At 36.1% G+C, this 22,849-nt stretch overlaps 1 protein-coding gene across 3 annotated transcripts in view; it reads right to left on the bottom strand.

Annotated features, from left to right (window-relative positions):
* Positions 1-299: 299 nt before the first annotated feature.
* Positions 300-22,849, bottom strand: part of LOC126755645 (insulin-like growth factor-binding protein complex acid labile subunit) — a 36,989-nt gene continuing 14,439 nt past the window's right edge. The window contains exons 1-5 of one of the 3 annotated variants that reach the window (XM_050468359.1): positions 9,758-10,072; positions 2,209-3,524; positions 1,937-2,153; positions 1,563-1,822; positions 300-1,503 (exon numbers count right to left, since the gene is read on the bottom strand). In XM_050468359.1, the coding sequence (XP_050324316.1) occupies positions 540-1,503; positions 1,563-1,822; positions 1,937-2,153; positions 2,209-3,470 (2,703 nt within the window). In that variant the 5' untranslated portion in view covers positions 3,471-3,524; positions 9,758-10,072 and the 3' untranslated portion in view covers positions 300-539. Of the gene's footprint in view, positions 1,504-1,562; positions 1,823-1,936; positions 2,154-2,208; positions 3,525-8,049; positions 8,475-9,757; positions 10,073-22,849 lie in introns of those variants that run through there. The other 2 variants (XM_050468360.1, XM_050468361.1) reach the window with 2 other exon arrangements.

Raw genomic sequence — 22,849 nt, 5'->3', positions numbered from 1 at the left:
AAACTACCAGTTTCACCAGGCGAACAGGAGCGCTAAGTAGGCGGCCGCTGGGCTGCAAAAATGCACAGCCACTTCGCAAACCAGCGCTAGCACGTACAGCAACCAATTCAGTTTATGCGCAACAGCGCTATCTGTGAGTGAAATTACGCGATAGTGAAGACATCCGACGTTAATAGCAGCATGAATTTAGTGTGTATACAAACCATAACTGGCATAGGGTGCTTCAGATGATTCAAATTATAATTTTTTACATCAAAACTAAAATTTCTTAAATCAATTTACTAAATTAATTATTAGATTAGTAACGTCGTTTAAATTATTACATTATTGTTTTTTGTTTACAAAGTAAAAAACAAATACAAATACAACTTGCTAAGCGTCAGACGACTAATAACATTACTATTATTTTACAATATACTATTAAATGTTAAATACTTTTCGTTGAACGCACCAACATACACCCACATACACATTTGAAAGCAGTTATGTGCGTATGTTGGCCTAACCGCTAGCTTCAGACAGGTCGCTTTGTAGCGCACTTAGAAAAGTGTTTCGCGCATTGGCTTGTGCACCACCACAATGGGATCCCTATCGGATGAAGTGGAAGAAGACTCGCCTGCCGCCGCTGCGGCAGCTGTAAAATTACCGCTCGCACGTCTATTCGTCGAGTTCAGTCGTTTCTTACGTCTGCCGCGTTCCAAATTCGTCGCCGAATTACCACCACCACTCGACGATGTGTTGTGCAATTCAACTAAGGAGGAGTTCTCCGCATCGACTACCACCTGAAAATCACTGTCGTCTGACGTAGAGTCGCGCGGCTTTGGCACTTTACCGAAGTAATCTTCCACAGCTGGCGCCAATGGACTGTCGGCGAGTGCAGTGCCCACGTCCGCTGATGTTGTTGGTGTTTTCGGTTTGCGACGCGCAAATGGACTGCCCGGCTTGCTATGATCATCAAATTCCGGATCTGTCAGGAACTCAACGCTGTCGGTGCGCATGGTAGCGCGTTTGAATGGCGGTATTTCGGCCACTTTCGGACGTCGTTTTGTGTACGGACTATGCTCGAAGCCTTGGAAGTTTGCGATTTTCTCGGCGCTTTGTAAATTCTGCGACTTCAAGTGGGCGGCGGGGAAGCGTGCACCTTCAACGCTCAAACGACGACTACGCGAATTGCTATACGCCACATAGCCGGTGCGTGCGAACGGTGTTATGTTTGCGGTGCGCTCCTTGACGCGATTCGAAAGCATTTCTTCGCTGCGAAAACGCTGACGATCGTCTAGCAATAAGTCGGCATCGTCAATATCGCCATCGGGATTGGTTTGTGAGCGTCGTAATTTGTTGCGGCGGGTATGTCCCGTTTCAGTCAAGTCCACCATCGATTTAGCGGGACGCTCAAGTTTTGGCATGCGTATGGCGTCTTCGTAGGAAGGTAAGTTGTTCTGAAAGAAATTTGGCGCATTCGGCGTGGCGGGCTCCTCAAGCATACGTTGATTCTGTGCGCGTCTGTAATTATAAGTAGAAATTTTTATATAAAACTGATAGTTTGAAGAAATCCAACTTACATCTCCATCATTTCATCGCGGTTCTGTCGATACTCTTCACGATTGCGCCGTTGCCTGCGGCTTTTCATAAATCTCCTGAAGCCGGTGTATAAAAGTGTTCCGACACATATGCCTAAGAAGCACAGCATTATCACAGTCCACGCTTTCTCCACTTTGGAAGAGCGTCCATTAGGTATCCAGACACTGCCACAAGCAGCTTCCCAGGTCTTACCATAAAGGTAGGACGGTGAGGCACAACGCACATAATTACGATCCTTTAACTGGAATGACACGAAAGAAAGAAATTATTCGAATTATAGATAGGGTATAGAACTAGTCAGAATCCCTAGTCGAAGAGCAAATAGTTATTAAAGATCTATGCTCCATAATCTTACCTTCGGTGGCACTGCAGTTAGAAAATCGTAAAAGTCGATAAATGTTGGGTCGTGACAGTTGCAAACCCATGGATTATCACTAATCCAGATGGCATCCAGATAATGATTCGAACGAAAATAATCAGTCGGTATTGGGTTCGTAAAACGATTTCCACTCAAATACAACCAAGCCAATTCCGGAAACCCGGAGAAGGTTGCATTCCTTATGCTCGACAATCTACGAAAATGAAAGGTTTCATAAACACATTTGACACCGAAGAGCATTTACTCACTTGCAGTTACTCAAATCTAAACGCTGAAGCGTTTCGGAGTGCATATTCGACGGAAACTCTTTGATAAGTGTTTTGGACAAGTCGAGCCGCTGTATTACCGATAAGCCCGTAAAGGCATTCGCATCGATCATAATGATTTCGCAACCGCTTAAGTTTATTTCACGCAATGAATTCGATATGAGTTTCGTAAATTTCTCCATAACATTATGACTTAGGTTAACCGAGACGAGCACATCGTTGGAACGAAACAAATTCTTATCGAGCAGCGCTATTTCGTTGTAGGACAAGTCGAGCGTCGCCAAATGAGTCAATTTAACGAATGCATTGGTTTGTATATTTCGGAGCGAGTTCTTTGCCAAGTCCAGCGTCTGCAACTGTGTGTTATTGGCAAAGGTGTTTTGATCCAGAATGCGTAGCATGTTACCGCGTAAATATGCATGTGACAAACTGGGAAATCCACTCAAATTGATTGTGTCTAAACTGCAAAAGGAGGCATCCAACTCCAATAGGGTTTCGGATATTATCACATCCTTTAATTCCATTGCGAAATTCCTTGAAACATTTAATTTCTCCAAATTGGGCAAGCCTTCAATTAGCGTTGTCGGTATGCGTAGCAAGCTGCAGTTGCTGAGCTCGAGCCCACGTAATGAGCCCGATGGTATATTATTCAAGGTAGTAAGTGAATTACCCGACAATGACAAGCGTTCCAGCGCGGGTAGTCCATTTATAAGATGATCACCACCAACTGTTGAAATACTGCAATGCTCCAGTTCCAGATTGGTCAGCGAATCACTGATCAACGTTTGCTCCGCCTTGAAATCCGTAAAGGTTTCCAAATTATTTCCACTTAAACTGAGATGCTTTAAACTAATGGCATTACGAAAAGCTTCTGTTGGATTTAGATCCGTCCAACTGTTAAAATTATTGTTGGCGAGTAAGAGGACGCGCAGTGCAGTAAATCCAATCAGCGCATCGGCATCTAGCTGGCTTATATTATTGTTAGAGAGATCCAAGTAGACTAGTGATTCGATGGCAGCGAATTGTGTGGGAAAATGATCAAAATTATTGCCCGACAAATCGAGATGGTCGATCGGTAAATCGGAAAAGTTGGGATACTCCGTTAGGCCTTTATGTGCACACTCCACGCAAAGGCTGTCGAGTACCCAAAAGCATTTACAGTTGGCAGGACAATTAAGCGCAGAAGCTGTCGATGCGAGAAAGAGCAGGAGGGTGATGGTGAGGTAACAGCGAGCTCTTGACATTTTTTACACGAATTTGCGGCGATGGTTTGATGTGATATGTGACATAAAGATGCGCTGAAAAATGGAGATAAAATTATTAAACATTTTAAAAAGCAATAATATTAATAGATTATGAAGGAAAAACATTCTAAGTGCATATAACTGTCTCGAATATATTGAAAGATTTACAGTTTTAAAATTAGAGCGGAAGATATTATAAAAAGCGATTGGTTATAAAAATTTTCGAACCTCATCGTAGTGATATATTATTATGAGGTCTGCAAATTATTTAGAATAGTTAGGATTATCCGATTTAGATCAAATATGCACTGCTTAGTCAGAATTTCCAACTTTTGGCGAGTATCTATCGATATGTCTGGCTTGATGTTGTCCTGATGGAACTCAATTGCCCTCCTATTGGCCAAAGTTATCCACTCTAGGCAATTGCCTCCTTCAAACTGTCTTCTTATTGACAGTACATTTCCGATTTAAACTTTTTGTCATAGAGGAGCAGCTGATAGTAGATTATTGCCTACCAACCCCAGCCTTGAAATCAAACTTGCTGACAGGTGCAAGTTTTAAAGTCCTCTTCTGACAAACAAAGATCAAACTCTACAAGTCCCTCATTATTTCCGTCGTGCTATAAGGTGCGGAGGCATGGGCAATGACATTATCTGATGAGTCGGCCTTAGGAGTGTTCGCTGGAATGGTTTTGTGGAAGACTTATGGTTCTTTACGCTTTGGCCATGGCAAATACCGCAGTCGATGGAACGATGAGCTGTTCGAGATATACGAACCACTACAATCTGAAAATAATGGACTTCTCCCATACTCGTGGATCATTTTGCTTATTTACTTGTATATACAGTTTTGCTTTGTTATTATCAGGTAAGTAACTTCATAAGTTTATTTGAAAGCTAGTCCTAAATCTCTAAACTAATAGAAAATATTGGAATAAGAGAAAAAATTAAAAAATGTGAAATAGATATATACTATACCTATTATTCGTAAATTAGCGAATAAATGTAAGGAAACGAGCACCTCTTCAATGCAAATCCAATTATAGTGGAAATCTACTTTATCTAATGCTTCTGCCAGCTAATAGGTGCGCTATTTCGCATCCAGGTTGAACCGTTAAGACAAAAAAGAATATCTAACTGGATGGAGTTTTAACTAATTTTCAATAAATTTGGGTACACAAACAAATAATATTAAGTAATTTTAACAAACTTACAGTTTTACACATAAATCTATTTCCTACTTGTAGATAGAAGGTGATAAATTATTGTTAGCAAGGCAATGTGCGTACCTACTTTAGAGCGTAATAGTCATTAATTTCCAACCTTTGGCATTCGCATATATTCGACGGGCTGAGTCATATCTGCTGGTATTTGGTAGTAATGCAGCAGGTAATAAAACACACCGCTAGGGCTCACATGTACGAAAGCTAATCAGTAAATAACTTTGATAAAATCTATAAAGCCGGGAAAGTCAGAAAATTAAAAAAAGGCTGCCCTAATTGAATTGCTATTGCTCTACTAAACTAATTTTTTGGCACAGGTGATTCTTGATGAAACTAGCAAAAAAGGGGTTCGTACGTAATCTGTCACGATCAAAAACCCACAAAACGCCATTTTGAAAACATATACAGTTATATAAAAATAAAAAATTATATAATAAGTTTCGTGCATATATCTCTTAAACCACTCTGGCTACAACAACCAAATTCATCTAGCGTAAATATTATACAAACTCCTACTGCCAGTGTAGGATAACCCCTAGATGAAATCGGATAACCCCGCTCACTCGCCATATAACGGTACTGTTAAAAATCTTATTAAAGCGGCTCACTTTCAAATGAAAACACATTTTTTAAGACCCGCCAGATCTTTTTTGGCGTGTGGCATTCTTTCCTTTCGAGTGAACACATTAAGAAGCACCCAGTATCTATAATTGACTTTTGACCGAAAATATAAGTCTATGTGTGAGATAAAGTATGTACAATTGAAATTCAGACAGAATCCTTTCCTCACAATATTTATTCTGTGTATCAAAATTTGGTTGAATTGAGTCAATACTTTCCTGGAGACCTCATATATGTATGTATCTAATATAAAGATTTTCGAACTTCCGGTTGACTGTATACGGTAGATATCGTCCAATGTGTGAGTTGTCTTAATAAAATTGAGAGAGCATGTTTCTCTTTTAACGGTGCATATTTGTGCTTAACTTATATAACTAACAGGCCTTAAGTATCTGAATGTACTTCCCTGGCATTAATTCTTGCAAGTTACAAGAGTACGAAATGTCCGGTTATACCCGAACTTAGCTCTTCTTACTTGTTTCATATTGATTCTATGTTACACGCTTGACACACACACATTGATTTTAAGTACAATTTTAAGGAGTTGCGAAGGTTCTAACAAAATACAAGACAATATGTGTGTGTTCTATATAATTATTAAATTCTTAAAATCTATTTATATATACATATAATTATAAACTAGGATTAGATGCCCTAATATTTAAAATGTAATTTCAATCACTAAGGCAATAGAAGTTATGTTCTAGAAACGTAAAAAATTTGGCGGTATTTTAGTTTATTCAGAGGAACCTGTTCTGTAATTGATAATAATGTACATATGTATGCCTGTATATATACGTAAACAAACATACATTTATATTAAACCCTTTTAAATAATTTTGCATATTTTTAAAATTAAATGTCGCAAATCCAAAACATTTATGATAATATTTGTTTACAATGTTATCAGTCAATCCATGGCGTGTGTATTTTTAAGCGCATATACAAATAATTAATTATGTGTGAAAGTATGTGTAAAGTATTTACATTTATCATTAAGTTCATAGCTTATTTTAAGTTCATATTTTGCCTTTATATTTTTCAAGGTTCTTGTACACTCAAGGGAAATTGCGCCATTAATAGAGAATTTCTTTCATTTTATATTAATGCAACAAGTATTTGCATGTCGGCATACTATGTATGAATGTATGTATATGTATAAACGAGATAATGAACTTTGATAATATACAATTTTATAGAGCAAATGAAAAGTAAAAATTCTTGGTTTTATACAGATTAACGGACAAAAGATAGCGATAGTGCGAAGTTTCGTTCATATTCACATACATAAGTATGTATGTATGTATATACCATGCAAATATGTTTGCATATGTCTCAGTCGTTTTGGTCGAAAATAGAGTTGGGATTAGAAAATACCGAAATATTTTAGAGTTTTATGTTTTGGTGAAAGTCAGAATTGACGGCCAGAAATATTTTTTTGTACGCTTTTTGTGATTGACAATGAATTATCTGGTATGAGATGTTGGCCGATGGCACTAAATTTGGATTTGTGCTAGCAACAATCAGACATTTTGAAGGAAGCAATCACCCAGAAACGGGTAGCTGTGAATAATAGGCAAGGAATGACATTCCGTTAGGACAACGCCAGGCCACACATATCGAAAGTGACTTGCCAGAAGCTTTATGAGCATTGCTGGTGTTTTTATTCGTCTATTTATAGTACGGATCAGACAGTGATTAGAAATAAATTGAGGTTTGGTCCTTAGCACACTGATAGACTCCAGTATTTAGTTGGGTACTATTAAAGTTATTCCTAATGTGTATTCCTATTGGGATACATTGATCAGACACCTATTATATCATATCAATTTCGCTGAGAAGCTTGACCCTACGTCTTTAATGCATAAATACTACCATTTCACACTGACATCAATATATATTTATTGTATTATGAAGACACCCAGTTTATTGAATTTATTTAAAGAATTAATCTAAAAAAATGATATATATTTGATTTTGTTTCTGAAAAATAATAAATAATAACAAGTAAGGAAGGGCTAAGTTCGGGTGTCACCGAAAATTTTATACTCTCGCATGATAAAGTGATAATCGAGATTTCATTATGCGCTACTATTTGTGTAAAGTTTTATTCCGCTATCATCATTGGATTTCTTATGAGAAGAAATAAACGGTGCATCTTTGACCTAAGTTAGATCCTATTTTAAATATGCTAAATAAAACCGTCAATTTAATGCATAAATAATGGATTACTTTTTGCTAGAAATTATATATAAATTTATTCCGTGTAGTCGTTTTTTTACATTTCACAATTTATTACTGACAAATTAATATATATTTATTATATTATGAAGACCTTTCAGCGATGTTGGCAGACACATTTAGTGGCTGAATTTATTTCAAGAATTAATTTCTACTAAAAAAAATTTAAATATATATTTTGATTTTGTTTCTGAACCGGTACTTCCACTATAATAAATAATAAAAAAAAACCAAAAGTGTTTTACTATTATTGTTTCTATTATAACTCACAACATTGTATTATCTACACTTGCATATAAATTCTTATCAGCGTTATCTGTTCGTATCAATGTAAAAATGCATGAAAGTTTAATGATAAAGAAATAAGCATACGAGCAAATGCACGGGCACCTGCAAATGTATACTACTATAAACAAAAAGTAGTAAGACTTTGTTCATATTCTAAAATGCTTAATTCATTCTTCAAAATCTATGTTGTCCCACTCAAAATAATACCTTTTGGCTCCAAAAGACATGTGCCAACGTTTTTTCTAATCCTTGAAGTAGTTGTTAATGTCAATTTCCGGAATAGCCAGGGATTTACGTATAATATCTTCAATTGAATCAAAACGGTTTCCCCTGAGCGGTTATTGAGTTTGCTGAATAGCCCGAAGTGACACGGAGCTAAATCAGGTGAATACGGTGGTTGAAGTACGATATTGGTTGAAAATTTGGCGAAAAACTTAAGAAAGAATCAATGCAGTAAACGACGGTGTATTATCGTGGTGCAAAAACCATGAGTTTTCGGCCCATAACTAACCTCTATTTACGAATAGCTTCGCGCAAACAATGAATAACACTCAAATAGTATTCCTTGTTGGCAGTTTGGCCAGTGGGAAGGAATTCGGAGTGCACCACACCTCTATAATCGAAGAGAACTGTGAACATAGCCTTGATTTTTGACTTGTTTTAATGTGATTTTTTCGGCTTAGGCCGATCAACCGTATGTTTCCGAAAGTCGAAAGCAAATGTCCAAGACTCGTCGCCAGTATACATTTCTTGACAACCGGGTAGTTGAAAAGCATTGTTTCACAGACGTTAACGTGAAATTTAGTGATTTTGGAACCAATCGTGCTTTCACTTATCTTAGGCTCAAATAATCTTTCAAAATGGTTTTCACTGATCCTTTCTAAATGCTCTGATCTCTGACTATTAATCGTCGATTTTTAAGCACCAATTTCTTTCTTTTATTGACGTGTGGATCATCAGTTTATGTTGATGGTCGCCCTGTACGTGGTTCGTGATCAACAAGACGGCGCCACTTCTCACACTTCGCATCAATTAATCGTCTTATTGAGAAAACATCAGATAATTGCTGGCCGATTGGCCACTAAAAACGTGTGATATCACACCGTTAGACTTCCTCATGTGTGGATATGTGAAGTCTAAGGTCTATGCGCACAATGCCGCTACGATTCAGGTCTTGGAGCAAAACAACAGCACGTGTCATTCGCCAGTTACCAGTCAAAATGCTTGAACGAGTCATCGAAAATTATACTCAACGGATGAACCATCTGAGACGTAGCCACGACCGATATTTGAAAGATCAATCTTCAAAAAATAAATGCCAAATAATGTTTTTTCTAATGATAATAAACATACTACTCCATTAAATTTAATTTTTCTGTATTTTTTCTTTAAGGGAAACTCGAAATGGATCACCCTTTATTTTTTGACCACTGTAGTATACTAAACTTTTCACTTACATACTTTTACCCAACGGAACTATTTAATTTTGCTTTGTTTTACACGAAGCTTATCAGATATTAAAACGACCGCCGAAGAGCTTTGTCAAATATAAATATTTATATGCTCTCTATATATACATACATATCTATATATGTGTACAATTGATCACAAAATGTGTATATTTAATATAACATAATGCATCCATAGTATATAAAATTGGTATAAATATAAATTTCAGTGTATAAAGAACGAGTTATCAGAAATGACGTCAGTAAGGAAATAATTTTGGATTTTTAGAACATTAAACTGAAATTTTAAAAAGCTATCAATTATTTTTATTTTATTTATATTTTATAATATATTACATTTTATACTCATTATATTCCTTATCACACCAAAACGTACTAATATAACACTTATGTATATACACACATCATATAAGTATGTATATGTATGCACATATTATTAGTCATACCTTAATACTTTTAAGCAACGCCCGTGATATGAAGAATACTATTTTTAATTAAATACTACAATTTTATATGATTAATTAATGATTAATTGCTACTAAGTGTTTGTTCGGTGGATTTTTCATGTATGTAACTCTAAATTTTTGTTCGCCCTTAATGCACTTGCACAATAATGCCTCTCTATTGCTGTTCACATATTTCAAATTTGACGTTTCACTTCCTCACTTCCCCGTAACTGATCTATATTTCAGCTATCACTACAAGTATGCGTATCTATGGGCACGGCGCGTTCTTCGTTCGGATCGTTAGCGCGTCTCATTCGAAATACATTCGATTACTGATTGCATTTACCTGTTGCGTTGAGCATACGGATTGTGTAGTCTTATCAGCAAAAGACACTCACACATACATGCAGACTTGAAATAATAGGCAGCCCTTCTTTCATTCAACACTTTTACATGAAACTCTCACCCGGCATGGCTAACGTTCAGATAAGATAAGCTAGATTGATAAGGGAGTACGCATTGTCTATAGTTTGGCTTCTATTCCGTTTCAAAAAATATAAATATATATTTGTATGTGAATATGTGTGCAGATTATATGGACAAGTGGGTAATATTTGCGTATAAAAGTGTTACGAACAGTGTTGCACTATTTTTTGTAGTATGATTTGATGATGAGCATTGAAATATTGGGGGACCAACAGGGAATTGAAACTTCGTGCCTAAAAGATAAAGCAATATTGTAGGGTCACCCTATATCTAAGCTTTATGAAAATTTTGATTTTGATTTTATAGAATACTTAATATACTTACTATTTGAGTAATGAAAACTAGCGATTAGTGTTTGCAATTCGATACACAGCAAAAAAAAAAAAAATAAATAAATAAAACATATGATTTTTGTAATCTCATAAAAATAAATGATTGTAAAAGCAGAAATAAGTAGAAATTTTAGTTGGTGTAATGGCTTTTTCTCGAAGCCATGTTTTCAGAGTTGGTCTGCAAATTCGAATCCGAAATGGCTTGCAATTTTCACACGACTTTCTTAGAAATATTGCTAAGTAACCACCGTAGAAACAAGATTTTGACATTAATTTCCAACTTGAAGTGTGATTTTTTTCGTAAAAAACGTTTTTTTAAGAAGCCGTCATTTAATAAAAATCAATATTTTGAATAGTTTTTCGATCATTAGCTGTATTCATTTATAATAATAAAAGTAATAATATTTTTTTTTTATGTACATTGCAAAAAATTTTAAGTAGACAAATCTTTGTCATCGCTAAACACCTTTTTCTGGAGGTTCTCCAGAAATCAGCCACGGGATCAAGGGTATCTAAAATTTTTCAAAATGGTTCGCCGTTTTTTAAAGATCATAAAATTCTGTAAATAGCAATTATTTTATTTAATTTATAAATTTTAATATACAATTTTTTAATTTTAATAACAAATTTTTTTAAATAAAATACTTCTTCAAAAAATCATGTTTTTTCTGAATTGCAAATGGATAAGACTTCTTCAGTAAACTACTAGAACACCAAATAGTTGACCGTCTAAAACTTCGTATGACACGATGCCCTCATCAAATGAATAAATTTGTTGCGTAAGTGTAATTTTAGTAATCAATTTTAAATTTTAAATTTTATCGCTAATGTTCTTGGTTAACTTTTAGTGGAAAAAAGTACTTCAGAATTTTATTTGATTTTTTCGATATATTAATCATTATTACATTTGTGACAGCTGTAACTGCAGTTGCAGTTTCCGCTTTGTACACATGTCTACTTTCATATTTTAGTTAATTTGCTGCATTATATTAGGGGAGTTCTGTTAGCCATGCCAAGCATGCTGCAATGTATTCATTGAGGGATATAAAATAAAGGGTCTACCAACAAGAACGAAGTGGTGTTAAACCGTAAAGTCTACGTACGGATTTTCATCATATATAATGTGCATTTTCATCATACGAAAAGTGCTTTCTGCGATTTTTGCGATGAGTGAAATTATTGAACAAAGAAGTTTCACTAAATGTGGTGTGCGGAATCAAATTTTGATCTGATGATCAACACGTCAATAAAATAAAATAATTGGTGCTAGAGAATTAATGTCTGTGAAATAAAACTTTTCGACTACCAGGATATCATGAAACATATTATTGCTGGCAATGAGTCTTGGGTGTACACTTGCGACCTGAAAACAGACGGTCAATCGGCGGAATATCGTAGCAAATCCGTACCGAAGCCGAATTAGTTGGGTGTGACTTCTGGCTGTTCAGTAAACTCAAACGACCGCTCCGGGGAAATCGTTTTGAGTCAATTAAAGACATTAAACGTGCATCGTTATTGACTTTAAAAACTATTTCGAATATGTGAGAACCTTTGGTACAAGTGCATTGGGGCCAAGTGGGATTACTTTGAGGGGACCGATGTAGACTTTGCAAAATAAATTAAGAATTTTGAAATTATGAACAAAGTCTTGCTGTTTTTCCCATTAGTATGTCTGTTAATTTCAATTTTAATTAAAAATTCTTCCAGAAAAAAATTTGTTTTCATACCTCAGTACACACAAGTGAAATGTTTTACTTTAGCATATATATTTTCAAGTTCTCTTGATGAACATATTAATTAAAATATAATAGATTACTAAGTAAATTTTGTTAATCTAATAGAACACCCATAATGTATGTATGTATGTAACATATTTTTCCACTTGCATTCAAATACCCACCTACCTAAAGTATGAACTCTAAATAAAACCACTGCGCCTCTCTCTCCAACTCTTTCGCTGGTACCACCAGTAAGCCGCGTGAGTACATACAAGTAGTGATAGCAAAGTACTGTGTTTTGAGCATTCAAGGGAGGAGTTCGAATGGGGAAAACGTCTTAAATAAATTTTGTCAACAATAATTCGCGTTGCCAAATGGAGCTGACATTCTGAACACCGACTATTAAGTTTAAAAATAAGTAGTTGCACATGCAAACAAACCGTTATACTAAGTACAAGTACACTCATTTTCATTTTTGGCTGCAGCTGCGCGATGCAAGAGCGTTCAGTGCTTTTCAACTAACAGTTAGAGATACAGAGATTGGGTAAGTACTGGTACTGTCTTTCCGTTGCCATTTACGATTATTTATATGGTTGATTGCTAAAAGGATCAAACGCAGAGACGGTGCAATGGAACAAATTTTGGAGGGTTTACTATTGGTTTAGATACTTTTCTTGGCAACAAATTTATAAAGAAAGAAAGAAGTTCGTAGTTCTTGAGAAAAAAGAGACCAGTAACACGTTATTGCATTTTGAGATCAGTGAGAAAAATACTATGAACTCTGATCTTCAATTATGATTTCTTGGTTTATAATTGAAGATCAGAACATTGAGACTGATTTTTAATGAGATATAAAGGAGAAATAACAGTAAATATTTAATAAATAAAGAAATGTGGACCCGACTAAAAACAGTAAGTCGGTTAAGTTTCTATACAAGAAGAGTACAATTTCCATATGACGTCCATGAATGGATGTCAAAAGGTATTATCAAAACCCAGAACACCCTAGATGCCCAAAAGCTGATCTGTACTGTGTACATTCGAGAGAACATTGTTCTTATTTTTGCATTACTGACATTTATGTTGTTGTAACTGTCAACACTTAGTTACCAGATGAAGTGTGGAAAGCAGCCACGACAGCAATGTCTCAAAACGAATTATTGTAATGAAGCGTGTGCGAATCACAAGCGACGGGGCGCAACGCACACACATACATATGTATGAACATGTCAAGCATATGAGGCAGGCAAACTTGCGAAGTGATAAACAAACAGATAAATAAACAATAAAAAGAAACTTAAACAACAACTGCGGCTAAATGTGAACGACTTGAGAAAAAAAAAGTGTAGCAAAAACAAGGAGAAACCAGGACACAAACGGATAACAAATGACAAACCCGAAAGTTCAACAATAATTAGGTGGGGTGCGGGGTGTTGCAGTGTAAAATGAAGCTTCTGCAGTTTGCCTTGACAATCGCTGAAAGGAAACAAGCCACAACGCTGATACCAATTGCAATTGATAAAGCTGAGTTGGCGCCGCAAACGGAAACAGTGAAACTGTGATGACAATTGAAGAAACGGCGGGTGGTTTTTGCTTTTCTTATTGCCGTCACGCTTAAGTAAAAAGGATCAAAATGTGTGCGATTTAAAATCAGCGCAAGATGTTCGAAGGTAAGTGCGTACAAAGAGTAACGGTAATTTACCACACCACCCCTCAAATGAAGCGCGCGGTATACGCTTACCTTTGTGAAAGCATAATCGCCGACAATGTTGTCACCATCGCGCTGACAGCTGTTGCTCTGCCGCAATCGCTCATTCGCCTCATCTACCGCCACGCTCAATGCGCATCGCTCATCCCTCGACATTGCCGGGACACAATGTCAACATTATTGTCATCAGCGTTAAATGAAAACGATTGGAAACTATTGAAAAGTGAAGCTGGTGAATCCTTCAGATGCGCCGCTAGGTTACGCGCCACAAAAGGACCGAGTACGTGGGTGGGTTGCAGGGACGGCTGGACGCACGATAAGTCTTCGAATAATGAGCAGAGAAAAGAGTGCTTAGCGCTGGAAAATCGCGGTTTTACGCTTTTTGTCATTTTAATGAAGCATCAAGACTTGCGACTTTGGGGCTTCAACGCCTCACTGCTGCCGCTCAGTGGATAATTAGCCGCATTTTGAATGCTAAGGCGCGTATGCCGCGCGCAATGGTAGCAAGTTAATATGCAATACGATAATGGCGGGCAAACCGAGCGGCGCGGCACGTTGGCGATGTGAAATCGCACAGTTGAAATCACAAGTTAATTCTCTTGTCAAGTGTTTGCCCCCGCCTCTTGGTGGTTGGTGGGAGCGGCAAGTTCACCGAATTTACTTTAGTATCTAGAATGCTGTGCTCGGCGCTTTGTTAATGGATTGATTTTGAAATTTCTAATCCTACATTGCTATTCACGTGCTTTTTGGGGATTTTTCTTTCGAAATTTGTAAAGAAAGTAAGTCACAAAGAAAACAAAAGGATCTAGAAATAAGAAATAAGTGAAAAAGTTTTTTTTTTGTTTTTTATTTTATTTGGAATTTTTATGGTTTTTGCATGACAAAATGTTTTTATATTCATTTGGGCTTTAGTTGGCTTTACTGCGGTGATTTGCTTAAGAAACAGGCTCATTTCCATTTAAAGTCGAGACTTTGATAATACGTACGTATGTATGTCCAATATTGCGTGTTTTAGGTGTGGTTGCTTAGTGGGGTGTACATAGTGTATATACGCACCTATGTATATAGTAATAAAAGGAGGTCATAAAAGTGAAAATCTAAGTAAGCTGCTTAAACGTGCTTGCGGCTGGACCTTGATGTCATACTGAATATATGCTATACATATATATATACGAATGTGTTTGTGTGCGCTTTTAAAGCTTTTAAAATGTTGCAATTTAGTATTAAAGTTAAAATAAATTACTTCAGTATTTATTGAAATTAAAACCGTAAAATAAATAATAATTCGATTATTATTTGTTTTTGTAGAGCTGGACAGGGTAATTAATACATATGCTTAAATCTTAACTGGAAAATTCAATTCTTTTACGTAGTTACATGGGTTTACGGGCTTCGGAAAATCGATTTTTCATTGTCTTATTAAATTAGCTAGGCTAAGTACGCCGTCCTTAAATGCGTTTTTCTCGTAGTCGGTTGGCAAGATTTCTTGAGAACAGCTCACCCGATTTTCATGAAATTTTACACTGGCCTTTGAGATACAATTCTTAAAGACTTGTACGACGGATATTTTTTCGATTGCAACTATTTCAAAAAAGTCCCGAAATTTTCAATGAAATTTTAATTTTTTTAAGTTAAGGTTTAATTAAAACACGTATGTTTTCACTTTAGATGATCATGTGAAGAGTTATCTTGCCAACGCGGGCGCATCTTTTTCCGAAAGGTCACCGGAAATTGTGTCGCAATGACCAAGTTTAAAATATTTTTTCCGAAAATTTCTTATATATGTTTATAACAATAAAAATCTAATAAAATATTTCATTTTAGTATGAGAAAAAATTCTTCAACAAAGCTGGTTTTTACCTGAGGAAACACATGTAACCCCTTAAAGAATATCTAAATTAGTGTCCAACTAGGATATCATGCGTCCATAAAACTTTGCTGGTACTAAAACCTGTTTTTATACATAGGATGCTTGAACACCTAAACATTTTCCATGAAGGAAAGTTGTATCATATAAATTCAGTTCCTCAATTGACATCAATTCATTAAGTCTTCTCGTTTTTTGTCAGCATAAAATTTGGCTTTTTTTCTAAGATAGACCGTTTTTTATGAATAAAAAGTATTGTTGTATAGAAGATTGCTATTACCCTTCGGGTACTTCTTTGTCACAATGTATACATTATGCAAGAAAGTCGTTTTGACCTTGTATGGAAGCAGACGAGTCCGATGGCTTCTCGTTTTTGCTATTGTATTGACAGAAAAATCACAAATTAATATTAAGAAATGCTTCCGAGCTAAGGGGTCAGTGGGGTAATCTGGCCTGTTTTTTGAAATTTTTTTTTCATAAAAATTTTTATTCTACAATAGAACTTTTTTCAAATATCATGAGGTATATCGTGGAGTGTATAAACAAATTTTTTCGGAATTTTTTAATGACATCTTTCGGAGAAATGGCTGGGTGAATGAGATGCGGTTTTTCACTGGCGGACATGATTTCTCATGTTTGGATCATCTAAAACACAAAAACCCAATTTATTCTTAAATAGTACGTGAATGGTTATGTCCGCCAGTTTAAAAAAATGTGTTTTGAGAAAAACGCGTTTAAAGTGCCAGGTGTGCACTCCGAGCGCTCCGAACGTCGAGCAGTATTATTATTTTTGAGCCTTTTTCGAAACCTTCCAATGGTAAAGTGGGTTTCTACATTAATTCTAAGGTTATAAGGGAACAGAAAATGCAAAAAAAAAAATACTTTTTGAAAAAACATTACACTATTGACCCCTTAACACACCTTCTACTTCGATGCCATCAACAAATCTTGATTTAACGAGTTCCAAGTTTGACTCTCTGCTATCGACACGATCGTCTCCATACATATTTGTCCTCCCCGGCGACTTAATTTTGTTTACAAACTTTAGAGAGTAGTTATTGATGCCTAGTAAGCCTATTGCAGACTTTCCGAAATCATACTTTTTAGAAGGGTTAAGAAGAAGTGGCAGGGACATGTGTACCAAACTAAAATGATACTAAGTTAAGAATGGAATCAAAATAAACTAAAACTTCCGTTTTTCATTTGTAAGCTTAGTACTTCTCAAATCGTCCTCGTATAATTTGCTGTAAATATATTTTTAATTTGAAGGAGTTTCAAATCTTGCTTACATTAACGCCACTAATAACTCACGGAAATATTTTACAATATAATGGTGATATTTTTTTTTTCAATATAAAATTAAACGAACATGGATGAAGCAAGTCTAACATTGAGCTGCAAAACTAAAAATATTTAAGATTTGCTGACTGGCGGACTAAATAACGAAATGACAGGATTTCAAATATTTGACTGTTAAAGTGCACAAGCGTCTGGATCGGAAGGAAGGAAGGAATGCTGATGTCATGCTAGTGGCAGCCACAATTGCTTTCATGATTATGATTAAAAAGTGTGACAGACATTTACGCTTTCAGTTAGCAATGATTTCTTTGCAGTATATATGTAAGTAGACGCTTAACATTTTTTTTGGGCAGCAAATAAAGCACAGCATCTTCAGTTTTTTTATTGGCTCTCGCGATGCCATAAAGATAGCATACGTAGCAAATCATATTCTCCATTGCTTACATTGCTTACTCCAAATGTCCAATAAATGTGAATGTAAGGGCCTGAGGGTGAGCAAGCGGCAAGAAATCGAGCATAATCGCAACATAAGCAATTTGCTGTCACTCCTGCTTGGCATACATTGCTATCTCGCCTTTATTGTTATTTTGTGGTGTTTTGATTATTTTAATGCTTTAACGCCTGCAAGTATACTCCCGAATATTGCGACGTCACCACACATTACATAATGCTAAAAATACATTTATAAAAAACAATTTGCGCTTATCTGGCGGGCGATTCGTCAAAAATGCGTAAATTTGCATTTTGTTATTTTTTTATTGTCTCGGATTTGAATATTTTGTTGCATTCGTGGTTAAGGGCGTCGCTTTGGAGGAAATACTATTTTTATGTAAGACTTATTTGAAATAATGTGCAATAAGAAAAAAATATACAAAGAGGAGATTGACCTACATATATGTCGGTTTACAAAGAAATCGGTAGTATACGTTGCTGCTCAGTAAGGTAAATCAGAACTATGATATTTATTTACTACCATTTGAGAAATGACTTTCGCTTTAATTTATTTAGAGTTTAGCTTCGCAATAAATAATTTAAAAAATTAAAAATTTAACACAAGGAAATATCTGAGTTCTGAGAGGAAAACGTACCGAAAAGATCTTGTATACACCTAATTAAATGCAAGAAACTTGAGATAGTAGGTATCTCAAAAGATCTGACAGGTGATCCAAGTAGAGATACTTTTTTCAATAGCCTTTTTTGACAGATCAGGCATGAGTTGTGTCAAGCTGCCATTTTCTTTTTGTTCAGTATTGAATGGCATTTCATCATGGAAGTCAAATCGAACCAGTCGTTCAACTTTATTACGAAAATTTACGTTCTGTAAAGACTGTGTTTCGTACGCTTCGCTCAACTTATGATCAACATAATCGGTCTACTGAAAGTACTTTTCGCAACACCATCATCCATCTTAAGACCTAGCATTCATTATTGAATAATATTAGACCGAATAGACGGCGTCCAGCACGCAGTGAAGAAAATATAGTAGTCGTAGCTGAGAATGTACACGAAAACTGTGGAGAATCGATTCGGCGCCGATTGCAGCAACTCGAACTGACGGATAGAACGACTTTGGGACATTTTACGTCGATATCTTAAATTAAAGCATACAAAATACAGATTGTGTAAGAATTCAGACCCTCAACTTTCCCAAGCGACATCGCTTCGTTCTATAGGCTCTTGAAAAGTTCCAAGAAGATCCGACGTTTTCGAGCCTAATTATGTTCAGCGATGAGATCCTTTTCCGGCTCAATAGGTAAGTAAGAGTAAGTTTACCGTATTTGGGACGAAGATATTTCATCAAAAAAAACAATTAAGAAAACATCCATTCGATTCATGCAAAACATCAGAGACCAAACCATAGTAGAAAATTGGAATGGACTTCACCTTAATAATAAACATTCGAAGAAGGCAAAAAGTAGATTAAATTATCGACAGAAAGTGATGGCTTTACCGTTTTGGTGGGTTCAGAAGGTGATCTACAGCAAAGGTGCTCACTTACAACTAACACACCATTTGTTTAAATAATACGCCAAATGTCTTTTGCTTCTACTGTCTGGTATGCGTTAGCTCACTTGATACTACAATGATATGATAATCATCTTTCCGAACATTAGCTGTAACAAACTATTAATCGTAATAATTTTGTTATTCCGAGAACCCTGTTGATGCGGTTAGTTTTGATGCAGATGCGGTCACACTGACGTACATCGACGATGAAGAGAAGGACAAAGGGTTACAGGGCTCTACTATGCCGAAATATAGTACCGATTTGACGACAAATCGCCGAAGAAAGTTCTCATTTGATTAAAAAAAGTGTACAACACCATTATGCACCGGCCACGAACGGTTGCCCCATCCAAAAAACATATACTTCAATTTTGCACAAGGATGGCACACTTTGCAGACCTCCAAAAAATGTATTTCTAAAGCGGGTTAAATACTATCTTCACTAAATAAAAATCACTTTGGAAATGGAAAATTCATATTCTTCACCTAATTTTTCTTCTAACTAATACAATGAGACCAATCAAATTTTAAATACTGCATTCAACTGATTTGGGTATTAAAAGTACAACACAAATCAAACAAGCACAGACTCAGCTTTATCTTTAAACCCTTCAATGTAAGATTCTACACCCTTTTAGTAATTCTTAATTCTCTGCAAAGCAATAACTTCTTACACCACATTTTACATTCCAAGCATAGGCAAACATACAAAAAAATCCAAAACGCAATTCTTATTCCTTAAAGGCATTCCATGTTCCCCAATCTGCGAGCACAACGAAATCTCTGCTTGGCTTTGGTATTTGGCATACTGACAGCGAATTGCCAGATATCTTAAATAGCAATAAATTTCGATTTTGCCAACTTAAATGCTTTATGAATTATAAACTCATAAGAATAATGCTGCTGCTGCTGCTGCTGCTGATTCCTGTGCGCAATTAGGAGGAATGAGGGCGCTAGCACCCCTTGGAATGTCGGCACAAACTTGCGGTAGAAGCAGCGGTACCTCATTCGAGACACGCTTGGTGCGAGTAATGAGTGTAATGGGGTTAAATGGGTCTTAAGTATTTTTAACATGCCACCAAATCGTACAAAAAGTTTTGGCAAGCAACTTACGAGCAGAGAGTGAGTGTAGTAGACACAACAAAACGCTGTCATTTATGCTGCGGATGAGAGAGGAAGAGGTAAGAGATTGGTACACCTGCACGGCAAATGTAGAATCACAACGATTACACCACTCCGCCATCTAAAATGGCCGACAAGACAACATTTCTAAAGATAGCATTTCGCCTGTTGGCAAGCCTTTCTGATTTAAAAATCTCCTACTTTGATATTAAGACATAAAATTTCTTCAGCACACTCATACATACACACAAATTCTTAAACCCCGCTGCTAGCACTCACTCGCTCCAAAGCCGATTGTCTACAAAGCAATCACCAGCAGGGGGCAAATGAGTAGAGTAGCAAAAGAAGAGTAGCGGGCGAATATGAGGAAATATGAGGAGCTTGGTTAGACGCAGTGAAAACGCTTAAAGATGGTAATAAATCAATTCGTATTAGTTTTATAAAATTTATTCCAGCAGCGCGCGCGTATATGTATATCTCTCTGCATGAGCATCACCCCTTACGTTCGCCAGCGCTGCTTGCTTGTAGTCCATTTGTGTAGACCAGCTAACCTTAGCTAACCGGTTGCTATACCATCGTAAATATGCATTGACTTATTTTAAGCCTTCTACCACCTCCAACGCGGCTTTCGAGGTATGTGTGTGTGTAGTGTTTGCTCTCAACTATGGCACTTTAGCGTTATGAACAAATCTCGACTTTTCAGAGATGACGGCTTCCGATAGCAAGCCGAAGGTATAAAACTTCTAAAGACAAAGCAGGTGTCTGACAATTTTGGTGAAATACTTTTTTTTTGAATGGTGTACTTATAAGAATACTAAATTTTATGGAGAGAATGCTACAAAATTCATTTCAAACACATTCATTTCAAGCATGTAGCCTAAAACTATGCAATGAAAGTATGTATAAAATGACCACGAAGAGACATGCCCATAACTCATACCTAGCGCTTTTTGTGCATTGCATATTCATACCTAATTTTCCATTGCATATTTTGTGGCGCCCGAAAAATATATATGGCTGCTAAGTAGGTGAAAATTCCAGCCTTCCTTTACTTCATTATGGACTATCTTCTTACAACTTGTTGGATTTACATCCAATTTCGTTATTTCTTTCCTTATTTTTGGTGGAAAAGTCTCGAGATTTTCTGAAATTTATAACCTCTCGGCGCCGTTTGAATGACTTTGCCCAAATCGCGCGTACTAGCACACATACATACACACCTTTGGTTTGTGTGTTTGTTGCATTTATGAATTATCGCTTGACAATGGGATTATCATTTTTACATTAGGACACTCGGCATGACTTCTTCTGTGCGGCCTCCTGTTAGTAAGAAAGAAGTTAGACGCTCTATTGGAGCTAATAAAGCGGACAGCGCCATTCATCTTAAATATACTGAAAGACGAAGCCGTGAAGGAATGTATTATAGTATGTATGCATATAGCTTGCAGGTAGTAACTCTCTTGGGGGTAATTTTGGCTTTGCGTAATTATTGTCGTAAATAACTTTCACCATTAAAATCGTTTTACAGAGGCGTCTACACACCCGCTAACACGTGATAACGGAAAGGACCAAGTCAGTGTGCTGAAAACTTTTCATTTCTTTTGGGGTTTTATTAAAATGAATTGAGTTGAGCCAAAATTGAATTAAATGAATATTTTCACACTCTTTTCTTATTTCAGATTTATTTGTGGCGGTTTGGAATTCTTCTGGACTTTACGGCGCAAACGGTTATACTTCAATTGTATTAATGAAGTGAAAATGAATGGAGAAATGTAATATCAGCCGAAAATAGTTCCAAAATTCTTTATTATTGAGTTCCACGAAGAGGTTTTTAACAATTCTGCAACAATTTCCAAAAAAAATATTAGAATGGTGGGGGGTGAATTAAAGGTGGGAGTTGGTAGTTGCCGAAGTGTTGGGTCAGGTAATTGTGGTCAATAGTCATGTAAATGAGAGAAGATAAGGAATTTATGTGCTTCTCTTACTTTGGTGCAAAGTAAATCACAAGAGACCAAATCAATTGCTGAACGGTTAATCTGATAGAGGATTTAGCTTATACTCGTTATTTTATTAAAATAAAAAAATTTTAGTGACATTTTGTGCCATATGTTTGTACAATATATCACATGTGAAATATACAGTGAAATTGCGACTGTTCTATGTGTTCGTCATCGTACCAAACAGAGGCCAAATTAATTTTTTCAACGACTTGATAACCTTATTGTAATGTATACATACATATATATAAATATATATTATGTATATATAAGTTAAGACTTATTTCCATGTCTTAATCAAAATTGACCGGGACAATCAAAAAAAAAACATTATTACTAATTTGAGAACAAATCGTTTTTATCGCTTTCCAAGTAGGCTCCTGAGCTATTACAGAGTTTATCCGATTGATCCTTCGTTTGAGTCTCTTGAGGACTTCTAGGTAAAACTTGGTGTTTGTCTAGGAGGAACAAATGACGATGCCTTTGAAGTCAAAAAAGGCAATGAGCATCGTTTCACTTTGGATTTGCTCATTCATCAGCGACCTCTTCCCGGCCC

Source organism: Bactrocera neohumeralis, chromosome 4, assembly GCF_024586455.1.
Source record: "Bactrocera neohumeralis isolate Rockhampton chromosome 4, APGP_CSIRO_Bneo_wtdbg2-racon-allhic-juicebox.fasta_v2, whole genome shotgun sequence".
Lineage (NCBI taxonomy): Eukaryota > Metazoa > Arthropoda > Insecta > Diptera > Tephritidae > Bactrocera > Bactrocera neohumeralis.
This window is presented reverse-complemented; position numbering and strand designations above follow the sequence as displayed.